General features: G+C 38.1%; 1 protein-coding gene across 1 annotated transcript; it reads left to right on the forward strand.

The window, feature by feature from the left end:
* The first annotated feature begins 13,851 nt into the window (after window positions 1-13,851).
* LOC135231589 (nebulin-like) lies at window positions 13,852-25,607 on the forward strand. The gene is made up of 7 exons (XM_064287452.1): window positions 13,852-13,911; window positions 14,912-15,133; window positions 17,361-17,468; window positions 17,919-18,023; window positions 19,096-19,200; window positions 20,112-20,216; window positions 25,428-25,607. The coding sequence occupies exons 1-7, from the start codon at window positions 13,852-13,854 to the stop codon at window positions 25,563-25,565; spliced, it is 843 nt and encodes a 280-aa protein (XP_064143522.1). The 3' UTR covers window positions 25,566-25,607.
* Window positions 25,608-26,043: the final 436 nt, after the last annotated feature.

Here is a 26,043-nt window from a genome sequence, read left to right on the forward strand (position 1 = left end):
ATAAACCTAGAATTTTCATCCCTAGTTACATGCCCTGTTGATTTGTCTACAAGCACCAGAATACCTGCGCATAAGTGTTCATTTCATATTTATTCTTCACTGGCAAAAGCTAGAAATACTCACTTTCCCATTAACAGCAGAATGAATAAATTGAAGAATAGTTATTTAATGGAATATTATAAAAAAATAAAAATCAACAAATTATTATGTGAAAAGGTGAAGTCATAAAAATTGTTTTAGTATGATTCTATTATATAAAATCGACACAAACTAAATGATATTGGTTAGAAATGCATATACAGAAGATAAAATTAAAAAGAAAAGCAAAGAGTGATTACTGTCAAAGTCAGGATAAAGGTTACCTTTTTTTTTTTTTTTCTACCTGGGTGGTGGTTATATGGACGTTTACTTTACCACCACTAGCTAACTGGTACACGTAAGTTTTATGTACTTTTCTTTACTGTATGTTTCACAAAAAAAAACAAGTGAAACAAAAGAAAAAAGCATTAAAAAAATAAAATAAAACAAAAATAAGGGACTCTAGAAACAGATACACCTGTTAATTCAATATATAATAAAAGTGGCATTTCGAATTCAATTCATTTGATAAATGGTGTTGCAACCAGAAGGATGAAACTGAAAGATCTGACTGCATATACATCTCTATGGCCACAGACACCACCAACAACTTGGAGAAAATATTCACAACACACACAAGAGACAAATGATTAACAATCATAACTTATTAAGAAAATCTATAAAACTATGGGAGGAGGGGGAAAATACAGGCAGACAATACACAGACACAATAAGATATACAAATGGTGAGTAAACTGATGAAAAATTATCAACTTTATTAATAACCAATAAAATGCATAATATAAAAATTAAAATATAATATGCAGCAAAATTAAAAATTCTCATTCTATGCATAATTAAGGAACCCTGGTTAAAGTGCTTGGCTACTAACCAAAAAATCGGAGATTTGAAACCAAAAAACCAGAGGTTCGAACCCATCAGCTGCTCTGCAGGAGAAAGATGTGGCAGTCTGCATCTGTAGCGATGTACAGCCTTGGAAATCCCATGGGGCAGTTCTACTCTGTCCTATATGGTTGCTATGAGTCAGAATAGACTTGATGGCAATGAGTTTGGTTTGGCTTTTTGGTATTTGTATAATTACATATTGAAATTATAAAATAAGGCCTCATCTAGCTTTACCATTCTTAGTTTATGAGTTATATTCTCATAGTCTGAAGATGGTTGCACTGTCTCCTGGCATTTCATTTGTGTTCCAGGCAGAAAGAAGGGAAAATGGCAAAGAGAAAAAGGAACACGCAAGCTGATCCTATTCATCAGTAAGATAATAACTTTCCCAGAATATCCCTATCTCCTAGAATTACATTTATATTTCATTGGCCAAAACTATGTCATAGTTTAGGCCTAACTCTAAGAGAATCTGAGGAGTTTTTTTTTTTTTTTTAAACTGGTCATATTTCTGTCCCAAATTAAACTGTGGTTCCGTTAATAAACAAGAAGGGAAGTATACAACTAGTGATACCTCCTGCATGAAGAAAGCATCTAGAACAGTGCCTGGCACATCATATATACTCAATAAAAATTAAATAAATGAATGAGAATTTTCATGTATACTCTACGTAATCTTTATTGCTTTAAAATTTTTACAATGACCATGTATTACTTGTATATTTAAATAGAAAGTTATATTTAAAATTTGAAAATTAAGAAACCCCAAATTCTTGTTAACACTCTCAATTTTTTCCCATTGAGGGTTGAACAAATGATTGTATGTCTATCACTGACAGCAAATTACCACAAACAATATATATTTATTATCTCACAGTTTTTGTGTCAGGAGTTTGATCATGATTTAGCTGAGTCCTCTGCTCGAGGTCTGACACGGTTGAAATCAAGGCATTGGTCAAGCTGTGTAATCATCTGGATGCTCCACTGGGGAAGAATCTGCTTCCCAGCTTACTCAGGATGTTGCCAGAGTCATTTCCTTGTAGTTGTAGGACTGAGGGACCTGGCTTCTTATGGCTTCAGCTTAAGGCTGCCTTCAACTCCCAGAGGTTGTTCCTTGAGGCTGTCCTCAGTTTCTTGCCATGTGGGCTTCCCCAACATGGCCACTTACTTCATCAAGTCAGCACCAAGAGTCTCCAGAGTAAGTCAGCTAACAAGATGGAGTTTCATATAATGTAATGTAATCACAGGACTGACATTCCATCATCTTTCCCATATTCTTCTGAGCAGAAGCAAGTCACAGGTCCTGCCACACTCTTTGGTCTTTGGTTCAGAGTCTGGCTCAAGCAACTGAGATCTGGGTCTGTGTGTATGTTGTACTTAGGTGAAAAGTTAAAAGGAAAAAAAGAAAGAACACCATACATCTATGAGAATGAATGGTCTAAAGCTGTATGCAACAATGAGGATGAATCTCATAAACTTATTCTCGAGTCAAAGAAGAGTAGAAGAAGGTACATAAAATATGGTTAAATTTATATAAACTTCAATAACAAGCAATACTAGCTTATGGTAGTAAAAGTCAGGTCATGGCTACCCTTGGTGGAGGTAGTGACTAGAAAGGAGCACAAATAGAATTTCTAGGGTGTTAGCAATGTTATGTTTTTTGATTTGGATGCTAGTTACATGGATGTGTTATTTTGTGAAAATTCAATGAGATGTATACTTACAATTTCTTCATTTTCTGTATGTGTAACTTTTCAATATGGAGTTTAAGAAAACCCCATTCTTCTAAGTAAAGCTGATGGGTTCAACACATACGTTTACTTTATCTCTTTCCTTAAAACCCCTCTAAAATGTCAATAACTGGACTTGTTAAAATGCATAAACTCAAAGACAAAAAGAAGAGGAGGCGAGATGACAGCTAAAACACATTGGAAGATGTAACACAGAACGATGAGTATAACTGATTTGGCAGGACCAAGAGAGCTGATTCCTAGTCTAATATTGAGAAGCAATCTGAGTTATGCTGAAGAATCCCCAAAGGCTAAGTATTGGCAGCACTGGAATTAGGGAGAAGGAATGGGGCCCAAAACAGGAAGACTGGTTAAAAAGCTGTCAGAATCCTAGACCTCCTTTACACTTTGCAGAGCCAGTGAATGTCCCCTCCTCAGAAAAAGATAATAGATTCATTATCTGGATAAAGAGCAAGTGAGGGTCTCTGAATTGGGAGATTTTGCCACACAAAAAACAGGTGGATACAGGGCATATGTGTATACTGGATACTGAGACACCTCACCCAGCTCCTCACCACAGCTATTTTTCTTAACTGGCTATTGGCAGTCAGTTCTCTTTGCACTAGGCAGGAGATCTTTCTCTGGGGGGATCTGAGTGGCCCAAGAGGAAAAATCTAAACATTCTAACACCAGTGATTCCCTAAGGAAACAGTCCTGCCTAATCATCCTGCAATGGACCCCAACTCCAAGAAGTCCTACTCGCAGACTCAGAGCATCCTGTCCAATCAGCTCCTTATCAAACAGAATTCTTCTTTAAGTACGAACGATCACTAGCTGACTGAAAGATGTTTTTAAAATGAAATACAAGGGCCAGAAAGAACAAACAGAAAAAAAAAAAACAGAGAATGTGCAATGAGAAGAAAATTTTTAAAAATATTCTGTCATTAATATTTTTAGAGAGTTAAAGAGCTAAGAGGAGTATTATATCTGTGAAAATGACACTTCTAAAGGAACATTCAGGTAACCCAAAAGAATCTGTAGAAATTAAAAATATGTTAGTAGAAAAAAACACCCAATAGAAGGGCTGGAAGATAAAGCTCAGATACTCTCCTAGGAAGAAAAGGGAAAAGACAAAGAGATTAAAAAATAGAAGAAATGAGGAAAATTAAAGGACTAGGCCTGGAAATTCAACACCTGAATAACAGGGATTCAAGAAGGAGAACAAAACCCAAAAAAACCCAGAGGAGGAGAATTCATAAAAACAAATCAAGAAAATTTCCCAGAATGGCTATATATAAGTTTCCAGACTGAAAAGGACCACTGAGTGCCTTGAATAATGGGTCAAAATAGAGCCACACCAAGGGCTGTGAAATTTCAGAATTTTGGGGGGAAAGAAGAAGATAGCCTACAAACTTTCAGGAAGGTTAAAAAAGCAGATCATATATGAAGAATCAGAATGGCTTCGGACTTCTCACCAGCATTATTGGCATACTACAATGTATCGGTGACTTCAAAATGATCAAGGAGAGCATGGTTCTTTGCCTAAAATTTTATACCCAGCCAAATATCAATAAAGTGTGAGGATAGAATAAAGATATTTTCAGATATACCAGATGTTAAAATTTTACCTTCTACATACCCTTCCTCAGGAAACTACGGAAGGATGTCTTCCATCAAAACAAGAAAGCTAATCAAGGAAGAGAAAAGAGACATAAGTTCTTATTCAGGGGAGAGATGAGGTGATCTCACAGGATAGCAGTGAAATGAGACCTGAACACAGTTACAGAGGGAACCAGTCCAGATTGGATCAAAAGTCTCCCTGAGAGATTTAAGAAAACAAAATCAATGGAATGATAGAATGCTCCCTGATCTCTTTGAAACTACTGAGAGAAGATTTAGACAGAAAGCTTGAGGTAGTTAGTGGTAATTGTCTAGAACTGTCCTGGCCAACAATGTAGACATCAGCCTCATATGGCTGTTTAAATTTAAATTAAATAAAAAATTCAAAAATCAATCCTGCAGCCACCCTAGCCATATTTTGAATGTTCAATAGCCATATGTGATTAGTGGCTACCATGTTGGTTAGCGCAGATATAGAACATTTCCATCATAGCAGAAAGGTCTTCTGGACAATGCTGGCCTAGAAAAATTAAGCCAAGGGAGAAAAAACCAAAAAAGAACTTCCAGAAAAACAAACACTTTTGCAGGAAAAGAAAAACATAATCGCAATGTACTATGGGGCTCAACTGCAAATAGCAATTTTGTTATGACAATAATGCAAGCATTAAATTCTGAATTACATACATAGAACTTTATAGAAGGATAGAAGGGAAAAAGGTGAGGGTTCTGTCTGGTGAGGGTGGGAATTTATATTAAATAGCTAAAGTCTCCTCTTTCAATGTAGGAACTTAATAGATAATATATATAATTGAAAAACCAGGAAAGAACAATATGGATATTTTGCAACATAAACCACAAAAAAAAAAAACCTGTTTTCTTCAAGTCGATCCCAACTCCTAGTGACCCTACAAAGACAGAGTAGAACTGCCCCATAGGGTTTCCGTGGAGCAGCTGGTGCATTTGAACTGCTGACCTTTTAGTGAGCAGCCACAGCTCTTATCCACTGCGCCCCCAGAGCTCCTTTTGTTATATATAGAGAGGTAAATAACAAAAGATTCAGCTAAAAGAGTTAAAGTGATTATCTTTAGGGAGAAAAAGTGGAAAAATTGTGAGGAACTGTGGTTTCTTTTAATTTTAATAACAAGACTTCTAAAACTACATAATTCTTAAACTATGTGCATATGTAATTTGATTAAAATAACTACTGAAATAAAGTAAACTACAGCAGCAAAAACTGTGTTCCAATGCCATCTCCCCACCAAGTCTCTTCTAGTCCCCAGACATGATCCTTCTCTACTTTGAAATTTAGGAAAGCATTGTCTAAAACTGCTATTGGTGCCTAACCATACTGTTTAGTTTTATACTTATTCATATAGACATGTCGTCAAACTCCTATTTATTCGTAAATTCTTAGGCTAACCACTGTCTGATTTTAGAAGCTTTGCAATATTTCAGCATTTTAATCTAATTCCAAGTAAAAGGTAAACACCCTAATCCAGTAAAAAAAAAAAATCACAATAATAATAATAATAACTAACATTTATTGAGCACTTACTCTGTGCAAGGCATGTGACAAGAATTTACCAGGAACCAGGGTGTCAATTTATGTTTGTTGCACAGAACAGGCCATAGATAGGCCAGTAAAACCAACAGAGGTGCTCCCTCATCCCTAGAGGGCACAATTCCAGATGAGCATCTGCAGAGGTTACTAAGGGGCTGGCGACGTTTTCCCTTTAGGGTAGGCAGAGGATAGCTGTAAAGCCTGTTCGCTCATACGCTGGCCCCTGTGTAACGGCAGTAGGAATATACCAGCCCTCCTGTGACTCTCTCACTTCTGATGTGCTTTGCAAAGTCTCAGGGCAACCTTCTGCAGGCAGATTGAGCTGGGCCAAAGGAGGGGTTGATCCCAAGAGGCCAAAATCAGGGTGTTTTCCTGTGGGCTCACCGGTAGCTTCCTAACTCTTTGGGCCCTGTTCTTTGGATCTATATTTCACTCTTTGTGGGTTGTGGGGTTCCCATTATCTGGAGTCCTTCTTTTTGCTGCGATAGTGTTTTCTAAAGAAATATATGACAAGTGAATATTTTACCCATCAGACTGTACAGATTTTACAAGGTTGATAATCCCTAAGGTTATCGGGGCCGATGCATCCAGAAACTCTCATTCTGTGTTGGTGACAGTGAATTAGTGTGACCATTTTGGAGGGCAATTTGACAGTATCGTTTTTTTCAGATGTGGATAAATCCTCTGATTCAGTAATTCTACTTCCAGAAATTTACCCTACAGGTAAGGTTCATGTAGATAGTATACACTTATTTGTGCATTTTGTTTTGTGTTGTTTTGTGGTAGCAAAAAAAAAAAAAAAAACTCGAAACAACCTAAATGCCCACCAATAAAATAATGGCTAAAAAAATTATACTATTTCCATTCTATAGAATTGTTTGTGAAAATTAAATAGACTAGGGTATGTCTGTGTGAACTGTCATAAAAGATGCCCACTACATATTGCTAAATATAAATTTATGTCCATGTCTGTTGAAAATACCTGAAATTTAGCATCGATTACTTTAAGGAAATGTATGTTTATTTTGTACTGTGTGTTTTAAAAAACAGGCATGTATTATTTTTCAATTTAATATTTTTAAAAATACACAATGAATAGTAAGTCACAGTTCTTTGGTTTTGCGGCTCCCAAGGGAGTGATGTCATCTGACACAAATATCCCTCGGTCATAAGTCCTGTGAGAACAGACAAGATGAGCAGGTATAATTAGTTAAGATGATAAAATGATGTTAACTTTTATTTACTGCTGTATGAATCATGAATGGGTGAGAAGTACATGTGTTTAAAATGCAAGATTACTTTCTAACATCTAAATAAAAAAAGAACAATTACAGTTTTCCATATGTTTAGTCTCAAATACATATCAAGATATAAAGTGGCCCACAGGGTTTCTGTCTCAGTGCAGAAGCAACCCTGAGTGGATGGGGAGAGATTCAATCAGTAAAAATTGTCTTCAGGTAGAAAATTGTTAGATACTTTTTACCAAATGAATGTCTTACACTCTGACTGGCCTAATAGGGTGTTATTTCCTCCTGGTAATTTACTGATTTCCATTTGATCTGCTCTTGCTGTGCAGAAATTGAGCCTTTTTGTGCCTGCATTCACGCTTTGCTTCTAGGAATTAGGAAGCATCTGAGTTAAAAGAAAATCAGTAAGTTTCCTGGCAGCTTGCGGTAGCTCTGCAGAGAGAAGATAATGAATGCAATCTTGGCATACCCCACTGGTTTCATAACAGAAAAATAGTCAGGCCTATTCTCCATGATTACACCCTGTGAGTATCTCACCTAGCGTCACTATCAAATATTTTCACATATAATTTCATCACTTTTTAAAAAATTGGATTTGCCAAATTGTTGTTTTCTGGATCTTATTTTTCTATTTCCTTGATCAGTTTTCACTGATAACTTACCTGTAGGTCACCTCGTGAGCTGTACAAGTGTGAGCATGTTTACCTTCACGACGACTGGACAAATGACGTGAAGGAAACAATTACGGAAGGGCCAGAGCCCCTCAGAGTCGTGCATATTTTCATCTAAATTCTTTTACACGGATATAGTATTGAACTGGGCTGCAGAAAATGAGAAACCAGACCTAAATTTGAGTCCCATAGGCTGGAAGTTAGGTAAAATTCCATTACATTTCAATAGTTCTAAGCAAGCAATTTGTTACCCTTTATCCTTTAGTGGAATTGATGAACAGGTGGTTTTCAGAAGATCACTAAGTATATTTAGCTTCTGAAATTTGAGCAACCCACAACCTGATTGGCTGTTCTCACCACATGATAATTCAGAGCCCAGGCTCCTTGCTGGCTCTTGCCTGGGGTTCTCAGGAGGGGAGAGTTGGGAGAGGCTTTGCTGCTGAGGAAATTTATTTGATAGTTTGAAGGTAAGGCCAGCTTATGGCTTTTTTTGTACTCTTCTTTTAGGAAAGGTTACACAACTTCCCTTGAAGTATTTTTCAAAGTTTTGGGTCATAAGTGGGGGAAATTATTGATGGAAACATGACTAGGAAAGTCTGTGACTCCATTGCCCTACTAAGACCCTACTAATATATGACAAGTGGAGTCTGTTATTAGAAACTGGTTCTGTACTAACCAATTTAGTGCTTGACTGAGCTGCCTCTTTTGTTTAACCAAATTATTTTTCCCATTTTTTTGCCTTTAATTTTTTTTCTAAATATATTAGCTTGAAAAGGCTCTATGTTCTATGTTCCTATATTTATCCTGTTCTACTGGGCTTCATTTGCCTCAGAAGGAGAGGCAGTTTCGCTAGCTTAACAAAACCAGTCACGGAGGGTATTGGTTTACATGGCAAATATCTTTGGGCGAAGGGACAGCTGCTCCAGGTCATCATCCACTCGTATGAAGGGAAAATCCTGCTCTCTGGTGTCAAACTAAGAAGGCCTTGAAAGAGCCTTTCGTTAGGCCAAAGACTCACAATCTTATGTGTACTTAAACCAATGCATTAAATTTTTGATATTTTTCAGGTTTGCATAAGAGCTACAGAAACAAAAGAGAAAAAGCCGTGCAAGCCAATGGTGTTCGGAAGAAAATAGTCCCATTGCCTTGAGGTTCTTGTTTTCCTTTTAAAACCTGCTGACAGATTTATTTTTATGCGTTGTAATTTGAAGCATCAGATATAGTGCATAGAATACATTACACCAGTATGGAGGCCTAAATCAGCCCTCTCTGAGTTTTGGTAACATGGGGAAAAATTCCAGTTTTACCTGAATACCAATCCAATCTTTCTTTCACTAAAATTTTGGCTGGAAGATGTTTTCTCCAAGTATTTGAAAATTTAAGCACTCTATTCCTTTGACTGTAAGCCCTCTCCCCTCTTTTATTTACCTCAACTTCCTAAATTGATCACATAGCTAGAAGTAGAACACGCAACATGTTTTTGAGGGAATCAGGAGAAAGAAATTTGAAGCTTCGGTTTTTTAGAGCTCTATTTTAAATGTCTTCTCTCACTTAGCCTGCTAAAATACGTGCCTATTTAGAACAGGTTACTTTTCAATTCTATTTTTATAATGTTATAAGACACTTGTTCCTGGAGTTAGATTCTAATGTATTTTCATTTGTGTGGAATATGCAAAGTTTGTAGGTGCCACTACTGCTCCGGGAAAATGGCAGATGACGAAGATTATGAGGAGGTGGTGGAGGTAAGATATGAAAAAAACAAAAAAACAAAAATTCTGACAGCAAAGTATTTTATGTAGTGACATTCAAAGGCATGTAGGTGAATTAATCATTCGAAAAAGACAATGTCTATTATAAATTCACGTGAAAGCATAAGAAAGGAATATTTTATATTTAATTTCACTGTAATTATGTGGGATTTAGAATTGAAAGGAAGTATCACTGTTTTCCACTTTTGCTTTTCTTCAAATTTTTTTGAAAAATGAAGTGTGGGTTAAAGGTAGGTTTTAATGTGTCTTCTAACACTACCTCGCTCCCCACTTCCTAACCCCATGGATCTAAGGGTCAGAAGAGATGAAGAGAAAGCTCTGATAGCTGAACTCTATAGAGTGTCTACATAGCAATAGAGGAAAAAAAGCTACTTCTTACTTTTCGTTCTGCATATATATATATATATGAGATTTTATATATTTAATATACACACACACATATAACTCAGGAGTCCCACCAGCCACAGGTGGAAACCACACTTAACCACCAACTCCATTACATTTACCCAAGGGACCAAGACTAGCGTTTGCTTTTGAATTTTTAAAAAACAACAAAGGACATAGTGGACGCCTTGAAAAATTTCCTCTAGATTATTGGTGGACAGCTGACACATTTTACGAAGTTGTTAATTATTTGTTTTATATTTGCTTCATATAATTATGTTTTATAGTGCTGCGGTTTTTCATCACCAGCTCTTGCCTTTGGTTTCACATTTCTCGAAATTAAAGATAAAGCCTTGGGGCTATAATCCATATAAGTGTATTGCCATAAACCTAAAAGAGATTCATAATTATCAATTTATGATGATGATCTAAACATATGAAAGTTTCCAAATGCCTCATTGCCTTGGAAGCAGTTTTGAAAATCCTTGGTTGTCAATAAAATGGAAATTAACTGTAAGAGCTTCCCGGAACCAAATTCCAGATGAAAGTGCCAAAATTTGTCTTTGGAAAATTATTTTAGGGACTAGCCTGTATTCAGATTCAAGAAAATTTTATTTTATTCCACAAATAATATCCGTTTTATTACTGAAGGATGACTAAAGAACAGAATGAATTTCATACAAAATAAAATTCAGCCTCTCTGGCTTAAATACCAATGGCCTCGTCTACAATATTCAATATTATCACTAGTCTGCATTACTTATATCCCTAATGGTCAGAATAATCAGTCTCAAACACTAAGACAATTACAAATTTGATTGTTTTCCCCAAAAGGGTAATACCAGGAGCATTTTTTAGCTTCCAACTTAAATATCCTTTGTGTTTCTTAACGGAATTGTGTTCGTCTGGCACCGAAAGTTGTACTTTCAGTGACAGTGCTAGATTTGATTGACTTAACTAGATGTCATAAAAATGGAGGGTGCTATTTTTAGGTATTCCATCTTTGCCATTTTGTTCCTATTACTGCCCTAGGTCCGACCAGCAGGTGCTAAACTAATAGACTGCCTGTTCGAGAGTGTTGAACAGAGGTCTCTCTGACCTCAAAAAAGATGCCATGAGATGGTGGGAGATTCTAGAAAATGGTCAGAGATGAATTTAAAAGAGACAGTAACTAGATTTAAACCCCTTTCTCCTAGGGATCTTGGGCACCTGAAGTAAAATTGTGCCATCACTCTCTACTCAACCTTAAACAAACCTGGCGAGAAAGGAAAAGAAGCAAGAATGTACATCTAATTAGTGGCACAGCTCTAAAAAAAAAATGTGAGATTTGGCATGCAAGTTAATGCCAACCATTTGGATAATGCTTTCTTATAAGTTTATTTCTAAGATATATTTACTGGTGGTGAGAACCCAGTAAAAGTAAGATTGGATGAGTACCAAAGAACTGCTTTTGCTTGGATGTTAAGAAAATCTAAAATGGCTGTGAATCACTCATGCTAGTTTAAGATTTCTTCTCAAGCCACTGAAGTTTTGTGTGGCCGAAGAAATGGCTCCTTGTGACATTATCATCAATAGTATTTCCTAAAGTGTCCAAATGGTATTTCCCAAAGGCACAAGCTCGTAAAAGAGAAATTCTCTTTGCTATGTGAAAGGACATACAGACATATTTAGATTTCAAATTCAAAAGATAAATAATACAGGAGTAAAGAGAGAGTGAGAGTGAGGGATATTAGGCAAGCTTTATATTCATTTCGCCAAGTCCTATTAGAGCAAGTGACCTATTGATAATCATTTTATGGGAACTAACTGAACCAAGGGCAGAGAAAAGGAGGCCACTGAGGAAAATGTTGCACCTCTGTGCTGTCCCACCCCCCGGGTATGTAGCTTGGTGGCAGAGATAAGGAAAATAAAACATAAAATGTTATATATTTGTTGATTGAGAAAATGAGTGAAGTGTTTCATTTTTGTCTTTTTCCTTGTGTGCCTTGGCCTAAGCAACCCTTTCCTTGTGTTCACCCAGAAGGGCTGGGTGAGGCTGGGGACAGGATTCCACTCTCCTTACGCATCTGAAACAAAATGTCTGCCAGTTCCTATCAGCATCTATTTATTGTTGGTGATGTCAGGAGTAGAACAACAGTAGGCTCGGTTTCAGATCCAGGCTGCAGGCACCTCAGAGTCATCGACGGCAAACTGCAGCCCAACTTTCGCAATTCTGAGAAGACCAATCGTCTTGTATTTTCCCTCTCGGCATTTGCAAATTTTCATCTTGGCACACCACTTAGGACCATTGTACTATTGGAAGGGACTCATCCTTCACTCCAAAAGAAACTCTTATTACTTAGTAATCATTGAGTCTTGTATTTTTTTTTTGGGTCTTATTTCCATGATAATGTCCATTTAAAAAATTTATTTCACACTGAGGTTTCCGTTTTGTTTTATTGTTAGTAAACGGTGAGTTCCATCACAGTTCCTTTGTGCTCAATCCACACACAGCAAATTTTATCTTGGGTATCATAAGAAGAAATTTTTACTTGTCCCACATAAATAGCTTCCCCTGATTAGTAACTGGAAACCCTGGTGGCGTAGTCGTTAAGTGCTACGGCTGCTAACCAAAGATTGGCAGTTCAAATCCACCAGGCGCTCCTTGGAAACCCTATGGAGCAGTTCTACTCTGTCCCATAGGCTCACTGTTGAGTCGGATCGACTTGACAGCAACAAGTTTGGTTTGGCTTTTCTTTTTTCATTAATAAGGAGCCTCAGACACATTTCTCATCACTCTAAAAATCCTGGTCCATTCTGGTGGCATTCACTTTGACGTCCCTGAAGTGTCACAACAAACATGAGTTCCAAAATGTGAGTAGATTCTCTTGCCTAATTTCTTCCCATAGATATCCCAAACCAACTGAGCTAGTGAAGTAACCCTAGTGATTAAGCTGAGGAGGGGAGGTTTCTGGTTTGGTTCTCATGATGATACCTTTGTTCTCTGTTTATAGTACTACACAGAAGAGACAGTCTATGAAGATGTGCCAGGGCGGGTAAGGCCCAATTTCCCCTTGCACTAACGAATGTTCATTAAAGCAGAAAGTCCTCTCCTCTCTCCTACTCCCAGAGCCATATCCCAGAGCCATAGGGCTGGTAAAAGAGAATTTCTGAGGGGTGTTGGTGTCTCTGGGTGGTGCAAATGGTTAACACTTGGCTGCTAACTGAAAGATTGGTGGTCTGAGTCTACCTAGAAGCAACTTGGAAGAAAGTCCTGGCAATTTACATCTGAAACATCAGCCATTTAGAACCCTATTGAGCACAGTTCTACTCTGACACACATGGGGTTGCCATGGGTCTGAAACAGCAATTGGCTTTGGCTAGAGGGGTGATTACTGACTTATGTGTGTCTAGCAAAAAAAAAAGCTGGTGGTAAAAGAACAAGCATTATCTACTTGACAGGTTATTTCACCTTTTTCTATTCCACATTTCCAAGATGACCAGGAATGGTTCCCCCATTGCTCATGTGGTATTTTTGGTGGAGATGATGCTAATTAGGGCAATGCCCGTGACTATCATCACTCTCTGACTGCAGCAAGAGGGATAGTCTTGGCTTGTGATCTGTTTAGGAACCAGCAGGCTCAACGTGTAGATTTGTAGCTTGCGGGATACCATCTATGCCAACAGGGATCATGCCCCCAAAGCTTTATCCCTGCTGACAAATGACATGCTACTCAGATTTTAGCCATTAGGAATTCTGAGAAAGCCATTCCCATAAATATTCCAAGTTGGAGCTCTTTTTTTTTTTAAAGGTGAAATACCTCTCTCCTGATGCTTTCCTTTGTTTTCTGCATGAAGCTGTTCCTCTTTGAGACTAACAAACAGTGATATGGATGGTTAATCCTGATGTGTGCTCAGAGAGCCTGCGACTGCATGAAAACTAACATCTGTACATGGTGTAAATTGGTTAGTTTCTCATGGTCAGCCATACATTAGTACTAATGGGCAGAACGTAACCTACTTAAAACATCTGGGAGCACTATAGAGAGTATTCACAGGTGTACAATTTCCTTCTTAAGTTACTCTTTTCATAATTGATAATAGAACCCTTCTTTTGATGCAGATTACATTAGTTGCATAGGAAATTGAAGTAAAAGACAGATTTAAGACTTGGCTGCTTATATTCCTTTCTAATGTACAGTATTTTTAACCTTGGACTAGACCCAGATTTTGAGTCTTAGTTTCTTCCACTATTGCCTGCTGTAAGAAACAGTAATTTCCCACCTACTACATAGAACTGTTGTGAAGCTAATTGCCCCATTATGTTTTCATCATTATCCTCGTCCACCTAAACATTTGTTAGTGTAAATGGCACTCCAGTTCACACTAATTAAGTGACTAAGCCAAGAGAATGGTAATCACATGTAACATTGGTGTGATTCATCTTTTTAAAGTTCATTTTTATTTGTCTCATACTACAGAGAATGCCTGTATGCCCAGAGAATAAGCAACCTGACTTTTTCTTAGACTCATTTAAAAGTTAAAATTAAAGTCAAGAATTTGAGTTTTATTTGATCATCTTAATCATTTGTTCTCTGATTCCAAGTTTGCTTTTACTTTACTCAATTTAAAATTTTTTAAATATTTAAGAATATGTTATTTCTGATTTTTATCTTGCCTGGATGTGTTTGAGTGGCTTTCTGCAAATTGAATTTTAAGCTAATCTTGGAAATTAATAAGAGGTAACCTTTTTACTCCACATGATCTCTACTAATGAGTGCTCAGGCTTATGTAACAATGTGTTTTCATATGGAGATGGTGTGTGGTTTCTTGGTTTGGCCTCTTTTGGGTATGAAGAAGTAACACCAGGAGTGTCAATCTGCCTGAAATCAGAATAATATATACTAAGACTGTGGTACCAGTTTTTACTTTTATAACAATGTTGAACTGCACGTAAAATTTCCAGACGGTAACAAAAGTCTATGAAACGACGAAGACAAGGACAATAGAATCTGACTATGAGCAACCAGAAACTTCCAAACCAGCGCTGGCACAGCCAGTACCGGCACAGCCAGTACCGGCAAAGCCGGTGGAAAGGAAGAAGCGTATCCGGAAGAAAGTGGACACTTCAAAGTTCATGACTCCTTACATTGCACACAGTCAGAAAATGCGGGATCTCTTTAGCCCGGTAAGTTTTAAGCAACTTCCTGCTAGCCTGATTTTATTACTGAGAAAATAATGATCTCATCCAGCATCTTTGGATGTTGACTGAATTATGTTTCTCAACCTTTTGCAAGATAAAAATGTGCTTTGTAAAAACATACCCTCTCTCCTTGTGATTCTTGAATTTTCTTTTCAAGTAATTCATTTGCACCATTGCAGCATCAGAGAAGGCACCCTTATTGAAATTATACCTGTGAAATAAGCATAAAGCTCACCAGAAAATAATTTTAATCATTATCAGTTAGCCAATCTAGAGTAATGAAATCACAGATATATATTTAATTGAGTTTGGTTGATGGAAACTGAATAACATACATTTAACTATGTCTGAACAGAATAGCTTCTTAAGTAGATTAGCTAATAAAACCAAAAAAACCCAAACCCGTTGCCGTCAAGTCAGTTCTGACTCAGCGCGACCCTATAGGACAGAGTAGAGCTGCCCCACAGAGTTTCCAAGGAACGCCTGGTGGATTTGAACTGCTGACCTTTTGGTTAGCAGCCATAGCACTTAACCACTATGCTTCAAAAATGCTTAACCGAAATGTCTTCAAGGGGTAGATCATGTAGTATATTTTTTAATACTTTAAGAGACGTGTGGTATAGTAGAATCCAGTGTCAGACTAAAAATTTATTTGAAATTGAGGACCAGAATGTTAGACCATGCCTGATAACAGTGATTTTTGACCATATCTGCACATTGGAATCCCCTGGGGAGCTTTAGAACTACTGATGCCCAGGCCATATTCAGGTTTAATTGGTCTGGGGTCCGTGCCAATTAGAGGATTCTAACATGTAGCTCGAGTTGAAAATCTCGGCTTTTACTGTCTTTGGTCCTTAAATTCCCATGTACAATTCTGTAAATTACACGACTGGCAGCAGATTTTGGCCCCATTTCAATGGGTTTACTTTCTTGATAGGAGTCCCTGGGTGGTGCAAACTGTTAAGCCCTAGTCTACTGTCCGAAAGGTTGGCAGTTCGAACCTACCCAGAGGCACCTCAGAAGAAAGGCCAGGCCATCTGCTTCTGGAAGTTCACAGCCATGAAAATCCTATGGAATGCAGTTCTACTCTGTAACACTTGGGGTTGCCATGAATTGGAATTGACTTGATAGCAATTAGTACTTTGTTGATTGCCTATGGTGGGTTAAGGTCTCACAGGGTAGCCTGACCACATGTTGTTTGGAGGATTAAATAAATGAAATGTAGCTCAGGGGAAGCATTGATTTATATAGAACTAATGCTTATACCAAAAACATCCTGTGGTGGTTGGTCAATCAATAGTCACATTTGGTCGAGTGTTAACTCTTGGGGACTATTTGATAAATTTCTAGTTCAAGCTTTAAATAATTCTTGAATGATCTAAGACTTAGGTTTCTAATAACAAGTGAGCCTTTCTTGTGTGCTTTATCACAGCAGTATTAAACAAAGATGGAATTTTTTTGGTGTTAATTTACTGCCATAAAATCTCATTAATCCAGACACTAGCAACCTATAATTTCTGATATTCTAAACAGAATGTTGGCTAAGTTCTACAATATTTTTTAAAGTGGTTAGTAGCTAAATCAATAGTATAATTTAGGTTGTTGGCGACTCGAGTATTCTTGAAGCATTAATAATGATAAATTATACATATTTTTATAGCAAGACGTCATGGTATATTTAGTAGCAATACTAAAATTGCATACCTGCTTTTCAAAATACTCCATAAATCAGACTTTCTGTTAGTTCAAGCTTGTGTCTTAGCTATCTAAAACACCAGAGTTATAGGGTCAGCTGTAAGTCCTGAACTGAATATATTTGCTTTGTATTAGCAATCAAATCCTTTCAGACTTGACTCCGTTTTTATATTCATTTTCTAAAATGAGAGTTAGGCCTTTTTATGTGTCCACTCAGGCAGAAAAAGGAGAACCACTGAGAGAACAATTTTAGGGGCATTACTGGGACAATAGTCTGCAATAAATTTCTACTGTCTCCAGGATCCAATCATGTTTAGGAAAAGCAATTAACAAATCTATTTTAGTTTTTGCTGAGAGTCAGGATAGGGGACAGAAAGAAAGCTGTTGCATTGGTAATTGTTATCCCTTGGAGGAATTTTTTTTTTTTTTTTTTAAATTAACTGAGGGTGAGTATGTTACCTAAAATTTCTGCTGCTGTAACATCACATTTTAGGCTAATATCTGATATTCTTTTCAGAATAAATACAAGGAGAATTTTGAGAAAGCAAAAGGACAGCCATATGCCATCACAACTGATAACCCAGAACTTCGCAGAATCAAGAAAGTACAAGATCAACTCAGTGAGGTGGGCTGCATTGATAAAGGAGAGAGACGTTTCAAAGATATGTCTCTCACTGGGGATTGAAGTCTCTAAATATGCGTAGAGTTAATAAAGGGTCGACTTATTGTGAGCCAGCCCAAAAAGCTAGAGAAAACATTGGTCATATGCTATGTTGCTGTAAATATGAACCAAAAGTGACTTCTAAAAGCTTGGCATAACAGTTTAGCTTAAGAAGTGACTCTTTGATGGCAGTTCCAACTGTTTTTGGTCTTTCAGCAGTAGGCTGAAATTAGCCCAGTAAACTAGGCAAGCAGTAAATGTAGGCACTCTGTCGATCTTTGAAGATGACAGTTTCTAGCTAAAATGCAGAAACTGCTTTGTGAAGTGGCCATAGCATCATGGGGTTAGTACTTGTTATAAGATGTGCAGTCACGTGTTCACGCCTGTCATGGACATACTCTGTTATTTCTGCAGGTTAAGTATCGAGTAGATGGCGATGTTGCCAAAACTATTTGTCACGTAGATGAAAAAGCAAAGGACATTGAACATGCCAAGAAAGTGTCGCAGCAAGTCAGCAAGGTAAGGCTGGACTCATGGTATAGGTGGGTGAGTACTATAGTAAACAGTTTTCACATTACCTCTGCTTTATCTGAAGAGGAGAAAATTGGACAGACCTCATCCTGTTCACCAGTCCCCGCCAAATCCCAGGGATTGTGAATGCTCACGCTCACCCACGCTAGGGAGGCCACACAAATGACCGAAATACCCATAGGAGCTGTGATGGATGGCAGAGCCTATGCCCTGCCAAAGGGGCAGCTGCTACTCAGCTCAGGCAATTGCTGCTATGCAGATTTCAGTCTCAGACTAAACAGTCTCTCTCTCTTCTGGCTCAAAACAGTGGAAATTCATTGTCTCAAGTTTTGGAGAGTAGAAATTCAAATTCAGAGTGTTGGCAGGGCCATGCTTTCTCTGAAGACTCTAAGGAAAGATCCTTTCTTATATCTCCCAGCTCCTGGCACCCACCTTACTCCAATATCTAGTTATGTAAGCAAAGGCCTATTTCCAAATAAGGTCCCATTTACAGGTTAAGGGGGGGCAGTGTTAGAACTTCAACGTATCTTTTGAGGGGATACAATTCAACCCATAACAGAAGAGCACAGAAAACATTTATCACAAATAAATTATATATTTATATGTAAGTTTACAATATGGTTTATGTTAGTTGATGATAAGTACTATGGAGCAAATAGAGCATAATAAGGGTGATCATATTTTTTAAAGAACCTGGAGATCTGGGTTTTTGTGAGAAATTTCCAAATTCAGCAACTAATTAAAAAACATTGAATCAGAACTGGGTTTTTGTTGTGTTTGCCAGTCAAATTCAACCAATGCCTTTGAAAGTAGTCTGTAGAGAATCAGAATCATGACTGAGTTTAAAAAAGTGGAAATTTTAAATTAAAGCTGTTAATGCAGGAAAAGTATTATGGAATGTTGGCATGGTCATGGTTTTCCTAGTAATACATCCAGCAGCCTTTGTGTGAGGACAACCTGAGTTTGAAAAAAGCTCTTCACAGCACTCACCTTCGTTCTCTAAATCCTCTTGCCCTTGGGTCAGACATTAAACAACAGGTCCTCTGGTCTTCCTGTTTAGGTTTTATACAAGCAAAACTGGGAGGACACCAAGGATAAGTACCTGCTTCCTCCTGATGCCCCTGAACTTGTCCAAGCTGTTAAGAACACAGCCATGTTCAGTAAGGTAAGGGCTCTATTGGCACGCCTATCTTCCTGACTATGTCATCCCACTATGTAATTTAAAGGAATAGCCAATAAACTCTTGATAATCCAGAGTATGGTTCTCCAACCTTTTTATGGGCAAACTTGAGACATGTGGGGCTTCTAGAGTGGGCCTTGGCAAGGAGGAGACTGATAGGAAAACTTTTGGACAGAGTGGAGGAGAGGGTGCTGTAGGGAACCTGAGAGACCTGGGGGGAAAATGTGTGGGGATAATGAAGATGTGCTGGAGAACCAGTTGAGATCCACAAAGTAATACTTTACTTTTTCTGTAGACCCTGTGCAATAGTTTAGATATCCCTGGTTATCCATCTTTTTTAAAAAAATTAGTTTTTTTTTTAATTGTGGTAAATATATAGGTAACAAAATGTTTTCCATTTCAACCCTCTACGTATGTACAGTTTGGTGGCATTAGTTATGTTCATCATGTTCTTCAACCATCACCATTAACCTTTCTCAAATTTTTTCATCACCACCCTTGTATAAAACACTTAACAGAAGCTCAGTGTCCCCTATCTGGCTATCTACCTTATCAAAATTTTGTGTTATGATAGAAACCAGGCTAAATGCTTCCCATTTTCTTACACTGGTATATTAGCACTTGCTGTGGAAGGTGAGTGAAGTCACAGAGAGGAGATGAAACAAAATCAGACACATCTGTCTCTCTGGAAAATGATTGTCAGGAAATACAGGCCAAGCTATTAATAAAAATGTCTTAGATCAGATGAAAAGGTGGAGGTTATATGTCAATTTCATTGATCTTTGCTCTCACTTTGCCCTTGGTTAATGATGCTATTGATTGATGAAGTTAAAATTATGTATTTCATGTAAGCGCGCTCTGCCTTTCTCATAACTTTTCACTCTTTTCTGACTTAGAAACTGTACACTGAAGACTGGGAAGCAGACAAAAGTTTGTTTTACCCATATAATGACAGCCCGGAGCTGAGGAGGGTTGCCCAAGCCCAGAAAGCTCTCAGTGATGTAAGTGAAGTGCAGTCAGCACTGTTTGGGAGTATGGACTCAGGATGCTGCGAAATAAGTCTTTGATGCTTATTTCAGTTCTCCTTTAAAGAAAGGTTAAATGCCATTATTGGAGAGGAATATATCTAGAATCATGAGGATTTATGATGTATAATTCAAATTATATATACGTAATTTATATTATATATAATTTAGTCCAATCCCCTCCTCTTATAGGTGAGGAACCGGAGTCAAAGCCCATAAAGGTAGTTAGTGGCAGAGCCCAGACTAGAAGCCAGATCTTTTGATCCCAAGACCATTGTTCTTCCCATTAGAGCATGCATCCTTTTTTACCCTTGGATTAAGTAGAAATTTTTCTATCCCAATTGAGTGGCATTTTTTTTTAACCGATTGCGATTGTAGCCACTGTTCCTAATCTATTAAGTGAACAACGTTATTGAAAGGTTTTGATTTGCTGTCCTAATGAGGAGGTCTGAATTGTGGTGAGTCTTCCTTTTATCTGCATGAGTATTCTGATTGATGTGTTATACTTGTCTAAGCATGTTTGTGTAGTTACCCAACAAAGAGCTCTTGCCATTGGGTATACATAGAGGATATTTCAGAGTTAGCAAGAAACCAGCACTCCTACTTGCCGGGAATTTAGTATTCGCTATGAAAACTGTATATTAAAAAACTTATAGACTTAGGATGGAAACTCATACCATCCGAGGGCCCCACTTGGGTCTAGAACTTCCTCTTGTTTTGAGGTTCTTAGTTTCCTAGTTCTGGATTTGCTAACAACCTGATAGAAAATCCAAAGACTGATTGCTTGATAGCTTTAGTATGGAGCAGTAGTAGTAGAAAATAACAAGTTATTTTATATTCGCTTGTTAGCCCCAGGAACTCTCATACTTGGGACTTCATAAGCCAGTTGGCATCTTGAGACTTATTGGGGTTTACTTCCAATGGATCCTAGAGTCCTAGCTTGCCCTGATCTGAAATTATACATATTTATCTGACGATGTCTCTAACTTTTCGGGTCTGATTTGAATCCCCCTCTTACTTGGTATGATGTGCAGATGTAGTAGGCGTATTTTGTATCCCAGTTTCTATGTAATTGGTTGAAATATTGTGCAGATATACTCCTATCCTTTCATAGAGTAAGTTAGGAAATTAAGAAGGCAATTAACAAAATGTTAAGGGCATTTAGTGTGTGGTACAATTTTTAGAGTGTGGTGGGTACTTCCTGCTTCTCTTTCAAGATTAGCGTTTTCGTTCTGTATTGTAAGATACATAATACTGTTGTGTGGGCTTATCAAGAGATCAGTAGCAATTGACAGGCTATTGTGCATGTATACTTGGCAGGATAGACAAGTAGTGTAAGAAGTTTTGATTTCTTTCACTGAGGATTTATAGTCAGGTTGGTAAGAAGAAAGTATTATATATCGAACAAACAAACAAACAAAAAATCACAACTGTAGTCAAATACTTGCTAAAAGGATGGCAGGATAAACGAGAATAATCAGAAAATGCCACACAGAAGTGGTGATCCGAAGGGGATGGGTAGTGATGAAGAGGAAAGGCATTTTAAGTAGAGGGAGCACTTGAACAAAGTGGTAGAGATGAAATAAGCCTGGTGTTTTAGAGGACAAAGAAAATGATAGCTGTTGCGCCTACCTGGAGGGCACTTGTGAGAAAGCTGGCAGCAGGACCTTGAAAAATCAGACAAAACAGCTTTGACATGATATGATAGCAAAACAGAGGCATCATAAGATTTTAAAGAGGAGAAAAACATGTTAAAAGCAAAATCTGGAGACATTTTGATGGTGAGTGTGGTGAATTGTAACTAGGAAAACTGGAAATCAGTGGAATTGTAGAATGTTATTTTAGTGGTTGAGGCTGGATCAGATGAATGATGGGCAAAGGAGAGGAAAGAAAGGAATCTGAAGTTAATAAATAATAAAATAATTTCAAAAGTGCTAATGACAATGGATCTCGGAGAGAAAGGAGCCGTAGATGAGTTTATGACCATAGTTTGGTAGTCTGGGTGAGTGGAGGTACAACTGATAAAGATGCATCAGCAGGAAGAGAAACAGAGTCAAGATAATGGAAAGACCATTCAGATCAAGGCATCCTTATGGAGGAATTAGAAATGTAGTACTATTGCATACGTGTGAAGTCAGGACAAGAGATTAATATTTAAGAGCCATCAGAATAACAGTGACAGCTGGAGACATGAAAATGCATGAGGGAAGCAGAAGAGGGTATTGTCAAGGGCAGAGTTTTGGAGGACACCCACACTCAGGACATCTGGAAATGAGTCAGAGAAGTTGAAGGGGAACCAGGAAATGCCACATCATGGAAGCCTGGGAGAGGTTTCTAAGAAGACACTTAATCTCCTAGTATCTTCCTTTCCCTATAAAATGGAGAGATGAAGGTTTACCAGTTCCACTCTATTGCTATGGACTTTGAACAATTAAAGTTGGCTACATTTTTGAGGAGGGGGGATATTTCAATAGAGGGCATAATGAAGGAGACTATATAATAATGAAGTAAAATCTTAACCACGCTTCCCCAGAAAGACTTGGCAGTTAAGGTATGGTTTTTATTTTTATTGCAGACAAAGTATGCACTAAGAATCAGATTACCAACATGCCTATTAATACTGTTGCCAACACCATGAACTTCTACAATTGCTGGGCACAGAGCCCCAAGCAAGCTGTTGTTCACAGAACACAGCATTGGGTAGGCTCATAATTGTGAAGCTAAGAGCTGTGTTAGAGGCTACCCCTCTTCTGACCTTCTTCCTGTGCCCCTCTCAAACCTACTTATCATATTCTCATTCTTTAAGTGAAGACAAAACACTTTGTAAGCACCAAGAGAGTCTTTGAGCTCATCCAGAGTGCAGAATTCTAACTAGACAGAATTCTCAACAAGGTTCCTGAGAAATTAATCTTCTAGGTCTCATTTCTCTGAAACTTTTTGACAGTTGTCAGACTTAATAAGCATTTCTTCTGGTAGAATGTTGCTTTCTCCCTAAGGATGTAGCTAGTCATGCAAAACCCCAGTTAAAAAAAATCCCAGTTACTCTATACTTAAAGTCTTTACTTAAAAAAAAAATCACTTACTTAAAAGAAATTAGGCAGTGGTTTTTTTATAAATACATTATAAAATCCGTTATTTGTATTCCAGTCTGTTTCATATTCATATAAAGCTTTGCTTTATGTACTGTTGTTGTTATTGTTAGCTGCTGTTGAATTGGCCCCCAACTCATGATGACCCCATGTGTTACAGAGTAGAACTGCTCCATAGGGTTTTCTTACCGGTAATCTTTACAGAAGCAGTTTGTTAAGCCTTTTTTCAAGGAAACCCTGGTGGTGTAGTGGTTAAGTGCTATGGCTGCTAACCAAGAGGTCAGCAGTTTGAATTCGCCAGGTGATCCTTGGAAACTCTATCAGGCAGTTCTACTCTGTCCTATAGGGTTGCTATGAGTCGGAATTGACAGCAGTGGGTTTGATTTTGGTTTTTTTTCTTCCAAGGTGCTGCTAGATATTATTAGGAGAAGGTATAGTTAGACATGGTTAGAAAATAGAAAAGATGACTGAGACCCCGGAACCACCTAACCCCTTTACTTTATAAATAAGAATGCTGTCATGTGAAAAGAGAAATAATTTGTGTAAGTCTCACAGCTGAGAAATGGAATTGTAGGGAGGATAATTCTGTTCTTCACACTTCTTCTGACAGCCTCAGCGCATAAACCACACATTTGGAAATCAATAACTGAACCCCTACTCTAGTCAGGTACTGTGCAGGCCACAGGGGCCCCTAATGAGAGGACATGCTTTCTGCCACCCCAGAGCTCACAATCCAGGGAGGGACAGACATGTAAACCACTAGGTACAGTTCATCCAATAACTTTTAAAGAAGCTAAGGGCCAGGTAGAATGAGGTCCCAGGAGAAAGTCACCAAGTCTGCCACAGGGGTCAGGGAGGGCTCCACATGGAAAGTCGTACTTGTCCTGAGATGTGGAGAAGGAGCAGCAGTTTGCAGGCAGATGGGAAGAGGGTGAAGTTGGGGTATTCCAGGGAGAGGGAGCAGCATGTAAGAGGTCCGGAGGCATGAGGAGCTTCATGTGTCTGGAAATCTATGAATAGTTCTGCATTGTTGGAGGTAGGGGTCCAACAACTGGTAGAAATAAAGTCAGGGGAGTCGGTAGTGAAGAGAAGAAAGGAAAGCAAAAATGAAGCGGTACATGATTAATGGGTGTGATAATTATTTTAAGGCTGGAGAGGCCTTTTATAGGCTGAAGGAAAAAGAGCTAATGAAGAAGGAGAGATTGAAAGTGTAAGAAGGAGAAATGACTGATAGAGCTAGGTACAAAAGGGGAATGAAGGGATTAAAAGTAACTAGTTTCGAATCGACTCGACGGCACTGGGGTTTGGGAGTTTCACTACTAGGAATGCCATGAACCTGAAATGTGTTAGAATTTTGCCCAGGGCTAAGCAGAATTTAATTTTAGAATTGTCCATAAAAGATGGCTTACTGAAAGCATCTCAGAGGGATGCTTCTCCTCTGAGAAGGTAAGGTGACAGGGAGTGGGAGAGAGGCAGGGATGAGTATGGAGGTAGATAAGTCAATAGCCTTTCTTTATAAAAGAGGAAGTTGAGAGTAATGTGGAGTCGACTGGGGGCTTGAGGCCAGTGTTGAGGTTTTAGACTAGCCACTGGAAGTAGGTGCTGCCCAGAGACACATGAAGGGATTTTTAAGCTCCATTAAAGGCAAACTGCTAGTTGGGTACCATAAATCCATAGTTATTCAATTCATAGACTTGTGTAATTTTCATTAGCAGCACTCAACATGCTGGATATAAGAACAGAGGAAATATGTGGTGAGTTGATCCGGAGCAGAGGGTTTGTTAAGTGGGTGTGATGAAAAGACAAGAGTTTGGGAGTTGTAGATGCTAGTTAAGAGAATAGTTGCAGCTGCCAATCATGGCATGAAGACTGCAATAGAAGGAAACAGATCTGGGGCCCATAGATTGGAGAAGAGTAAAGATTTAAAGAAATATAAATCACTAGCAATGTTGGGAGTGAATGCATGTAACATCTAGAAGGATAAGTTATAGACAGTTTTTAACACTTGAGGCTTCAAATAAAGGTGCCAACACATAGAACACAGGAAATAGAGTAATTTTCTATGGCTTATCAGCACCCTTGTCTTTTATTTTGTTAGATTGCCTACAAAAAAGGTCATGCTGAACAGCGAACTCAATTCACATCCCTGCCAGATCCTCCAGATATAGAATTTGCCAAGAAAGTGACCAATCAAGTGAGCAAGGTAAGTAAAAAGCACCGGGATGTTGTCTCTTGAAAACTTTCTTAATCATCTCAACTAGAGGAGAAAGTAACTAAAGATGAGCCTAAAGATACAACAGAAAACACTAACAGCATTTTTGCATCTGACCTTCAAATCTACAGCCAAAGCAATACATTCATTACCATTTAAAAAAAAAAAAAAAAAAACCTGTTGCTGTTGAGTCAATTCTGACTCATAGTGACCCTATAGGACAGGGTAGAAGTGCCCCATAGGGTTTCCAAGGAGCAGCTGGTGGACTCGAACTGCCAACCTTTTGGCTAGAAGCTGAACTCTTAACCACAGTGCCACCAGGACTTCTTTATTACCATAGAACTGTAGTGATAAATTTCAGCCAACTTGACGACTCTGTGGCTGATAATGTAAAAGCCACATTTTGACAATGGAACCCATGTTCTAATGTTACTTGACATTTTTATTTGTTGGAGTAAAACAAACTGAGTAACCAAGTAACCACACATGTCCATGGAGGAGC

This window comes from Loxodonta africana, chromosome 6, assembly GCF_030014295.1.
Source record: "Loxodonta africana isolate mLoxAfr1 chromosome 6, mLoxAfr1.hap2, whole genome shotgun sequence".
NCBI lineage: Eukaryota > Metazoa > Chordata > Mammalia > Proboscidea > Elephantidae > Loxodonta > Loxodonta africana.

Excerpts from the sequence above, each read along its gene's own strand:
- LOC135231589 (XM_064287452.1), top strand. The coding sequence starts at position 13,852 with ATGTGTGCTCAGAGAGCCTGCGACTGCATGAAAACTAACATCTGTACA. Across the intron at positions 13,912-14,911 it reads TCTGTACATGGTGTAAATTG|ACGGTAACAAAAGTCTATGA; the intron begins GTTAGTTTCTCA and ends TAAAATTTCCAG. Across the intron at positions 17,469-17,918 it reads TACAAGATCAACTCAGTGAG|GTTAAGTATCGAGTAGATGG; the intron begins GTGGGCTGCATT and ends TTATTTCTGCAG.